This window comes from Mobula birostris, chromosome 7 (genome assembly GCF_030028105.1).
Source record: "Mobula birostris isolate sMobBir1 chromosome 7, sMobBir1.hap1, whole genome shotgun sequence".
NCBI lineage: Eukaryota > Metazoa > Chordata > Chondrichthyes > Myliobatiformes > Myliobatidae > Mobula > Mobula birostris.
In genome coordinates this window covers 41,417,189-41,428,228 of record NC_092376.1, presented here as the reverse complement: position 1 = coordinate 41,428,228, position 11,040 = coordinate 41,417,189, and the positions used below count along the sequence as shown (strand labels likewise).

Here is an 11,040-nt window from a genome sequence, read left to right as displayed (position 1 = left end):
ATGGCCTCCAACAAACACAACCAACTTCCTGTCTGCCAAGTCTAGAGTGTTTTCTCCTTGATACTTTGATTAGTTCTAACAATGTAAGTTTGCTCGTTTCTAGCAATGCTTCATAATGCTTTGCTCTGAGGCTCGATTTGCTATGTAAGATTACACCACAATCTGTAGCAAAGCCATCTGTACAGCTGCTGCCAAAACTGTGCTGGTGAAAATAACAGTATAAAAGAAAGACATATTTAAAGATCCAAAAACTTGTTAGAGGTGTATGACTTTAATGCTGGTAAATAAAACAAAGGCATTAAGAAGACAGATGAAGTTTTACATCAAATTTTATTCAAATGTAATATAAAGAGAAGTGCTCTATTAAAAATACAATTTTCAAATGGCCATTAGTATAAATACAATAATGAACAAGAAGATGGAAATGAAGTCATTAAAATCTATTTTCAAGATGTTACAGCAGCAGTATATCAAGTTATAGCTTCTAATCATCCTTGCAGCTATGAAGTGTAGCTAAGTATGTTTTCTGCCTTTTCAAGATGGGAGCACATCAAGCACATCAAGCTGAGGAATGTACGAATAATTATTTCACCATTTCACACTTAGTAATTAAAGCCAGATGCATTCCAACAGTATGGCACAGTTCACCCATATTGCAAATCTCAATAATTCATTCCTTTTACTTCAGTGCCCAAGCAGTAAATTGCACTTTCATATCCATAAGCTCTCATCATACAGGCTAAGCATGCTGAACAGTAGCCAGCTGCTCAGATGTACATGGAAGCAACATCAATATTTTTCTCCCTGCAGTTTCCTTCCCCTTTCTACAGAAGAGAATCTGGCTGCACACTGAACAATTTTTCCATAAGCTCAGAATACTAGAAAACGTATCATGTATTTCAGATATAGCAAGTTGCAGATTCAAAATGAGGAAGTTAGTAGTGGGGGAAACGAGCAGCACTGTTTAATTACAAGGATACAAAATCTAAAACTGCTAGTAGAGAGGTATTGAAAACAATTTGTACAAAGATCAAGAGGTAATTCTGGGAAAATAATTAATTAAAGTGGAATAGCAGGTAGGTGGGTTCATATCTATCAAAACAAATGATTACTTTCAATGATATTCTGCTTTATAATGCTTATTTTTAATATAAGCAAACCAGATACAGTATATAAATCAGTAAAGTCCAGTGCAAAATTGTTATGTTCCATACATATGGGTTTTGAATGTAAATCTGAGATCAAAACTCTTAGCAAATTTGCCATATCCATTTCTTACAAAATCTTCAGAATCAGTAAACAACTGACCAGCTTGATAAAAATATTGTGTTTTACTTTTGATTTCAATAATCCAAAGTTGTCTTTCTTTGGACTACACCTCCAAAAACAAAAATGGTGCGATTCTGCCAGCCTTGACTACTATTGTTGGGTGTTACTCAGTAAGCCTGTAATGAAGTGTACTTAATGAGTACTGCTGATACATACCCCAATCGTTAAATGCTTCCAGAGAACATGATCACATAGTAATATAAATACAGTTCTTACTAATTCTAAAATACAGAATCAAAAATCCAAAAGTAAAGAATATTAGAAAACATATAGCCGTAGAGCGTGTCAGCACATATCAGGCCTTTGGTAAACTAGTTCATGCTGACCAAGATGCCTAAATACACTCACCCCATTTTCCTGTATTTGGCTCATTCTCCCTATTAGTTTCCTGTCTGTGTACCTGTCCAAATGCTTTTTTTAAATGTTATGACTGCACCTGCCTCCATAACCTCCTCTGGCAGCTTGTTTCATATACCCACCACTCTCTGAGAAAAGATGACTTTCTTTAAATCGTTCCCTACTCACTTTAAACCTGTGTCTTCTAGTTTTAAGCTCCCCTGCCCTTTGAAGGAGACTATGACTATCTGCCCTGCCTGTGCCCCTCACAATTTTGTAATGCTCTATGAGATCGCTCCTCAGCCACTTTGCTCCAGTAAGATCAATTCCAGCCTCTTTCTCTTCTTAACTTGTTTCCAAATCCCTCACTTCAGGCAACGTCCTGGTGAATCTTTTCCACACTCCTTCTAGCATTATTACATTGTTCCTATACACATAATATTCCAAGCATAGCCTACCTAATGTCTTCTTCAGATAAGACCATAAGATATAGGAGCAGAAGTAGGCCATTCAGCCCATCGAGTCTGCTCCAGTCATCCCCACTCCCCCGCCTTCACCCCATACCCTGTGATGTCTTGGCTAATCAAGAACCTATCTATCTCTGCCTTAAATATACCCAATGACTAGACCTCCATGGCCACTTGTGGCAACAAATTCCACAGATTTACCACCCTCTGACTATAGTAATTTCTCCACATCTCAGTTCCAAAAGGACGTCCTTCAATCCTGAAGTCATGCCCTCTTGTCCTAGAATGCCCTACCATGGGAAATAACTTTGCCATATCTAATCTGTTCAGGCCCTTTAACATTTAGAATGTTTCTATAAGATCCCCCCTCATTCTCCTCAGCTGCAGGGAATACAGCCCAAGAGCTGCCAGACATTCCTCATGCAAAGTGTTCACTCAGGACTCCACACGTATCCCCTGGGTCATCCTCTTCCCCTAGCTACTGTCTTGCTTCTATTACTGTATATTTTACATATTTATATTGATCAACAGTGTAACCCCTACATCTCATTTGGAGCACCCCCTCAGGGTCATATTGGGGCCATGGCTTGTCACCTGCTGATTTCCGTGTTGTTTATCTGATATTGGCTGTCATTAGAGAAAGGTGCTGCCTGAAGAACGGCTATTTGCCACATGGAAAATGAGAAATTCTCAGCTCCTTTTATCTTCAGAGGCTTCCACAATAGCAGCGGGTTAATCACCTACTTGTTTGCTTGACTGGGTAATGTTAGAAAGTGTTGGAAAAGACATAAAAATGAAGTAAGTTAAAAAATGCATGATGGAAAGAAACCATCAAGCCTAATTAAATAATCCAAAGGATGAACTCTATATTTTGGAAACATAATCTACACAAACTTGAAATTTCTGCATTTGCCTTTCCTGATGCCACAGTCTGAAGCTTGCAAGATGTGCAGGCTATTACTCACGATTGCCCCGGTATCACAGATTTTAATTTTAATAGCACTGAATATAATCAGCTGACTCAACGTATCCTTTCATTCAACACATAGTCATGAGTTAAATACTTCATAATAATTGTTTGTATACATGATAAGACACTGTTATAACTTCAGAAGCCATCTAAGAAACCAAGAACAATGCTGGAAGAAGCCCAAGTAAAAGGTTTCAACTCGAAATGATGTCTGTCCATTTCCCTCCTGCCTGACTTGCTGAGTTCATCCAGCAGTTCTTTTGCTTCAGATTGCAGCAACTCCCTAAAACATCAAAGAATGGAAATCTACTGTTTTCTGTGCCAGTACAGATCCACAGCAATGTGCCTGACTTTGAATTTACCTCTGAATTAGTTTAGGAAGCCACACTGAAAAAGCAATTTAGGATGGGATTAATTGATGCCTCTGTCAATAAGACCAACATCTAATGACTGGATTAAACAAATAATATGATAAAAGTGAGGAAGAGTGACATTACTCCGACTATAATATAAACACATAAGATGTGTTTACCCAAATTTGTCTCACAGAACATGCAAAATATTCTCTATTATGGATTTTACTCACTTCTATTAATTTCTAGGGAAAGGAAACAAGAAGTTGTTCTATGTACCCTAGTAGTGTTGTTATTTTCACAAAGCACCCCCCCCCCCCAATACCCTTGTCTCTTTCTCTTCCTGTAACTTCTTCCAGCCTTATAACATTTCAGGGTTTCTACATACATTCCTGCTGCCTGTACTTCTCTACATAGCTCAATGCATGCAACCCTTCCATGGCATCTGTACCTTCAGTCATCCATACTCTAAATTATAAACAGAGTGTCTGATGATGGGCCTTCAACCCGAAACATTTACTCTGTTTCTCTTTCCACATATGGCTCTGACCTGCTGAGTTGTTCCAGATTTTGTATCTTTATATCAGTATGATGAACCCTAAAAAATCCTTGTTCACCCACTTCTTTCTTGGGTTTTCTGCCTTTCAAAATATTCTTTAAAATCTACCTCCTCAAGTGAGCAGCTCAAAAATATCTCAGCTTTCAGTTTTCATTATAAATTCTGTCAACTTTCATGACTTAAGATCCTCTTAATTTTGGGATAGTTATTAAATCTACTAGTTTGTAATACAAAGGGAAACATGCAAGGGGACTGGAGGTAGCCTGTTCTGGGTTGGAGGACTGTGTAGGTGGGTGGGTGGGAGGTAGGGATGGGGCTTCTTTTGCTGTTGTTGTTTCGTTGCTCGTTGTGTTCTGTGTTGTTCTGCTGAGTATTCTGTGCGTACTATGTTGACGCCAGAATGTGTGGCGACACTTGCGGGATGCCCTAGCACATCCTTATGTTGTGTTGGCTGTTAATGCAAATGACGCATTTTATCAGATATTTTGATGTACGTGTGATAATAAAATGAATCTGAATGCAAATTTGTGACAGCTCTACTTTCCAGAACAATTTAGTTGCAACACAACAAAAATCAAATAGCTTGAAGCATTACATGTTAGCAGCTTTGAAATTCATGATTAGTTTAAAGATAAAAATATACTGTAAAGCATTCTGAATCCAGTGAAGCTACCCATTTCTAATTGGTCAGTACAGCAGAGAGACTAGTCTTTGATGTCTTGATCCAGTAGAATGTTTCCATTCAGTGATGAAGTAGACTGGTTCAGGACACTCTTCTGGGAATTAATGGGCAGGTTTTTATAGTCTGAATTGCATTTGCACTCCATATTGTTGTGGTAAAGCTGAACATTAATAAAGCAAAATTATAAGTTAGTGTAAAATCATACTGTCAATAGAATCTATTTATGTAAAAAGATCTCAATTCATAACACGTGTGAGGTTACAGCATTTCACAATGTGAATTATAATCAGATCAGGAGATCAAGAATTCTTACAAGTTGAATGAACAATAACACAGCGCAAGCCCCATTCACACTAAACTAAAAATGTAACATTTTAGATTATGAATCTATTGGGGAAATAATATGCTATTTTAATAACAGCAAGTTTTTAGATCTTGTTCTAATAAAATTACTGACCACTTGGGAGACAAAATTTTGTACTTCAACAGGGACTTAAGATATTATCTTTACTAACACTTTCACAAAGTATAAATTTCTCCTCCATTGGCTCCATCTACACTTTCAACTGCCTCAGGAAAGCTGTCAACATAATCACAGACCCTTTTCTTCTTGTCATTCTGTCTTCTCACCTCTCAGGCTCAAGAGAACCTGCCACCAGGCTCAAAGATATCTTCTATCCTGTTGTTATAAGGTTCTTGAACAGACCTCTCACGCTCTGAAGACAAATTCTTGATCTCAAAATCTATCCTCACTGTGTCCTTTGCATTTTATTTGTCCATCTGCACTGCTTTTTCATGTAAACAGCAACACTCTATTCTATATTCAGCTTTTCTATTTACTACCTTGATGTACTTATGTATGGCATGATCTGCTTGGATGGCAACAAACAAAAGCTTTTAGCCGTTTGTCGGTACATACGACAATAATAACCCAAAAATCAGTAAGAGATGTGACCTTGTGTCTTTCAGACCAGATATTAAGTTAAGACCTGTGGTAGTGGACATACAGTATATGATTCCATGGCACTTCTTTCGAAAAGAACAGGCAAGTTCCGGTGGCATCCCAGTCAAATGTATCTCTAAAGCAACCTGAAGCTAAATCAATGCTTATTGCTTACCAGATATGAAACCTGACCATGGACAAACAGGTTGCAAGTTTGTTTATGTAAGAACAGTGACTAATTAATTTGTTAGTTACTGACTAGTAAAATGACCAGTGATGTTCTGGGACTATATACGTTTGTAAGTAGATTATTTGAGGTGATTACAAAACCTTTCTTATCAAATACTATAATTATGCCAAGAGCTGCCCCAGTAGGTCTAAAGCTCACTTACTGCTACTTCGGCATCTGCAAGATGCTTTTCAAAAATAGAAACCAAATCTGAAAATGTGAGTCTTTTTCCTGGATCAAGAGCCCAGCAGGATTGTATTACATTGTAGCTGTGGAAACATGGAGAAGGATATTAGGAACTTCAGAAAAAATATAAAAACATTGCACCAAGATAAATGAATCCTATATACAAAATATTCAAATTAAAATGTTCGCATTTGCAAGTTTGTGCTGGTGAGATGCTCATAATGATGGTCATGCTAAGATATGAGGTTCTATTGCTACACATTGCAACACATCAAAACAATTATTTATTGATTTTCTTCATCTGAAGGATACTTAACATTCTTTAGATTGGTCCTGCAGTATTCATTAACATATGATCAAAAGCTGGAGCTGCTCAAACAGTTTAACTTGTAAGGAAATGCTTCAATTACATTTTGCACAAAGCAGCATTCCAGATTCAGAATTGTGGGCATATCAGTTTATTTTCCTGCATTTTGGGTTTGTTTCTTCTCTTGAATTTGGCTTTCACCTGACAGTCATATGCAGAAGTGAAAAACTAGGCTTTGCATTGGCCAGATTTACATTGCATGGAACCTTTGTTTTGTGCCAGTGTACTCATTAACATTAAGTATTCATGCTTTCTACTTAATTGATCAAGAGGCCAGGATTGGTGACGGACATGGATGCCAGGGAAGAAGGAAACTGAAAGGCTTGTGTAACTGAAAATAAGAGTGCAGAATATTAAAATGAGCTATTGCTTTGCACGCGACCAATATAGCTCAGAAACACAGAATGGTGAGTAAAGAGGACTTGATGCAAGCTATGACTTTGACAATAGATATTATGATAGCTTTAAGATCTAAAAGGTACAACAAAGGATGTTAGACGGGAATGCATATTAATGTCAAAGTTTAGTAAACGAAGATTGAAGGAAGATTTGAGCTACAGATAAACTGAGGCAACATTATAGAGTTAGAACTTGCAACACACAAAAAATTCTGGAGAACCTCAGCAGGTCAGGCAGCATCTATGGAAAGTAATAAAGAGTTAATGTTTTGGGCCAAGACCCTTCATCAGGTCTGGAAAGGAAGGGAGGAAGCCAGAATAATAACATGGAGAGGAAGGAGATGATAGGTGAAACCAGATGAGGGGGAAGGTAGGGGCTGTGGGAGGAGGGATGAAGTGAGAAGCTGGGAGGTGATAGTAGAAAAGGTAAAGCGCAGAAAAAGAAAGAATCTGAAGGAGAGGAAAGGGCCATGAGAGAAAGAAAAGGAGGAGGGGCACCAGAGGGAGATGATAGGCAGGTGAGGAGAAGAGAAAGGGTGAGAATATGAGGTGTTGCTCCTCCAACCTGAGAGTGTCTCATCATGGTAAGGACCAACATATTAGAAATAGATAGCCTCAACGATGATGCACAAAGCTTGATCTCCTTGAGCTCTTCAATTTGTTGTGATCTTCTTACTCTCTCAGAAGTGTGTAGCTAGAGTGATTTCTGCAAATTAAATTCTTATGCAAAACTGGGCATAAAAAGACTTACATTGCTTCTGTTGCATAAAATGGTTGTTCCATCTTAAATCCACTCTTAATTAACTTGTAAAAGTTCGAATCTACTTGGATTCCAGGATACGGATTGACACCTGAAGACATTCAAAATGGGACATTAAGGCAAGACAATTAAGCAGAAATCTTGGGATAACAATTAGACAAAAGACTCCATGATTACCAAGTGAGAATATTTCCCATAATAAGATTCCATATGACCAGACATCACTACGGGTTGTGTAACTGCCTTCAAACAAGCTTTCAGGAGCCATCCACTTGACAGGTAATCGTGCCTACGTATAACAGAGAAATAAAATCAAGTAATTAACATGATAATAAGCTACCTTAGTAACATTTCCCCAGTATAATAAAAGGTACAATAATCAGATCCTTCTGCAGGACACATCAATGCTTTCTTGAATAAAAACAGAATTTTTTTCTGTATCGACGTTTCAGGCCGAGACCCTTCGTCAGGACAAAGGGTCTCGGCCTGAAACGTCGACTGTACCTCTTCCTAGAGATGCTGCCTGGCCTGCTGCATTCACCAGCAACTTTGATGTGTGTTGCTTGAATTTCCAGCATCTGCAGAATTCCTCTTGTTTGTATTTTTTTCTGTATGCTGGGCACGACACTACTACAGCTTGGAGTTCCAAGTTCAATCCCAGGGTCCTCTGTAAGGAGTTTGAACATCCTCCCTGTGGAATGTGTGGGCTTTCTCTGGGTGTTCCTGTTTCCTCCCACAGTACAAAGACATACCGGTTAGTAGTCATTGCAGATTGCCAGTAATTTGGATAAGGTTAACTTGGGGGTTGCTGGGGGTTGCAACTCAAAGGGCCAGGATGGCCTATTCTGCACTGTATCTCTAAATAACAATAAGAACAAATAAATGAAAATACTGCCGTGACTCGGTAGGTCAGGCAGCCTCTGTGAAAAGGGAATAGGAATTAGCGTATCAGGATTGAGAGCCTGCATCAGACTGAAAAAGTGAGAAAACACTTTTGAGAGAGTAGAGAGAGGGAAAGAGTGTACAAAGCAGAGGAGGTATCTATGGTAGAAAGCAGAATAAGGTTGTCTAGGTGACAGACAGTCCTAATTAGAAAAGGGAAATGAATGTGTGGAGGAAAGTAAATAGAAGGAAATGACTGAGTGGAAGAGAATAAACATGCTGGAACTGTGATGTATATAATGCAGAACCTTCTGCAAATCTGTACTTAAGTAGAATGTTAGAAATATACAGTTAACATTTGTGGACAGAGAAAAAAATGATTTAATATTATAGGTGGTTTATACTGGCAGTCTGTCAACCTACAAAGCAGGTGATGCCAGTTCCCATCAATTGCTTACACTCACTGTATTGGCAAGGTTATAGCTCCAAGTCCTCATCTCACTGCTAACCCTACTGACATCAATGGATCTCTGATTGAGAGGTGAATATCTTTAAGTTCCACGGTATACACATCACTGAGGATCTCACAAGGTCTGCACATACTGGCTATGTGGTGTAAAAAGCACAACAGCGCCTCTTTCACCTTAGACGGTTGAAGAAGTTTGGCATGAGTTCCCAAATCCTAAAGTCTTTCTACTGGGGGAAATTGAAAGCATCCTGACTGGCTGTATCACTGCCTGGTATGGGAACTGTACTCCCTCAATCGCAGGACTCTGCAGAGAGTGGTGTGGACAGCCCAGCGCATCTGTAGATGTGAACTTCCCACTATTCAGGACATTTACAAAGACAGGTGTGTAAAAAGGGCCTGAAGAATCATTGGGGACCCAACCACAAACTATTCCAGCTGCTCCCATTTGGGTAACAGTACAGTGGTATAAAAGCCAGGACCAACAGGCTCCAGGACAGCTTCTTCCACCAGGCCATCAGACTGATTAATTCATGCTGATACAATTGTATTTCTGTGTTATATTGACTGTCCTATTGTATATACTATTTATTATAAATTACTATAAATTGCACATTGCACATTAGACGGAGACGTAAAGATTTGTATTCCTCATGGATATGAAGGATGTAAGTAATAAAGTCAATTCAAATGGGCACTGTGCTTGTAGTAGCCAGCTCGCTACCAATATTTCCATGGGCAAGATTGCATATTGTGTAATTTAAAAGAGATAGTAATATAATAGGGAGGGTAGTTTAATAATGCTATAAATGTCATATTAGCTTATGCTTCTGAAGTCAACATTTAAATGGAAACTGTCTTTGTAATTTGGTCATGTAAAATATATCCCCTCGCAATGTTTATAGCATAGTGGACTGTTGTTCACCATCCTCAATTTATGCTGGAAAGAAGCTGATAACTTTCACATGTCAGCTTTCCAGATTGTCATTTTACTGTAATAATGTAATCAGGACAGAAATAAATCATGGTAAAAAGGTTATGTCTAAAATGCCTTCCTTCTTGAGCCTGTTCATCTGAATAAAACAGATTTCTACTTCTCACGTGCAAGCATTATGGTGGGTCCGTTAGCACAGGAGAACTATACGTGTGAAAGTAATCATAAAGACACATAAGAGAAGCATTTGGAAAGAAACAGGACATTAGAAAATACAGATCAGCTGTGATGAATGATGTTCACTGAGAAAAATAGAAGGAACTTGCAGTTGCATGGTGTCTTTCACATATTACAGTTCCTAGAAGTGCACTTGTCAACGTAGCAAGACTCCATAGATATCAATGAGATAATTGTGTCATGAGTATGCATTTTGTGGCAGCAGCTGAGAGATGAATTTTGGATCCCTGCTCAGCTTCAAGTAGTGTCATGAGATGCTTTATGTCCATTTTGAAAGCTAGGCAAGAGTGATAAGAGATAGGAGAAAAGATCAAGGGTGAAACCGACCATTGAAGGAAATCTACATGGCTACATGAACAAAAGAGATCCATACAGAAAAAATGGAGTGTCAAGTCGGAAATACTGACTATCATTCAGTCAAACAATAAGGAAATGAAGAGGTTGGAGTAGATCCAGGAATGAAGGATAGAAAAGTTAAGAAAACTGAGACAGATAGAAACAGGTTTAGCAGAAGGATAGAATATGAGAGACACATGTATATCACAGGAGTTGTAAAGTATCACAACAGACCTAATAAAATGAATTGTGAAAAGAACTGATGCTTGTGAAAGACATCACCGACACGAGAGAATCTGCAGATGCTGGAAAGAAGGGTCTTGGCCCGAAGCGTTGACTGTTTACTCTCTTCCACAGGTGCTGCCTGGCCTGCTGAGTTCCTCCAACATTTTGTGTGTGTTGCTTGTGAAAGACATGATGCTTGAGGTGGCTCAGGAGGTGACAATCAATTTACTTAATTCCTTGAAAGCTTAACAGAACTGATGAAGAGTCATATCAGCACCGTTAATTGATTTCAATAAAATTGATGGATCCAGTATGCATTTCTAGTATTATCCGTCTTTGCCAGAGACCCAAAAATTGCATGCATTCAATAAAAGTATGTAT

At 38.5% G+C, this 11,040-nt stretch overlaps 1 protein-coding gene across 1 annotated transcript in view; it reads right to left on the bottom strand.

Annotated features, from left to right (window-relative positions):
• Positions 1–313: 313 nt before the first annotated feature.
• flt3 (fms related receptor tyrosine kinase 3) overlaps positions 314–11,040 on the bottom strand; it is a 95,325-nt gene continuing 84,598 nt past the window's right edge. The window contains exons 22-25 of the mRNA XM_072262977.1: positions 7,757–7,868; positions 7,571–7,670; positions 6,032–6,137; positions 314–4,856 (exon numbers count right to left, since the gene is read on the bottom strand). Of these exons, the coding sequence (XP_072119078.1) occupies positions 4,719–4,856; positions 6,032–6,137; positions 7,571–7,670; positions 7,757–7,868 (456 nt within the window). The 3' untranslated portion in view covers positions 314–4,718. The remainder of the gene's footprint in view (positions 4,857–6,031; positions 6,138–7,570; positions 7,671–7,756; positions 7,869–11,040) is intronic.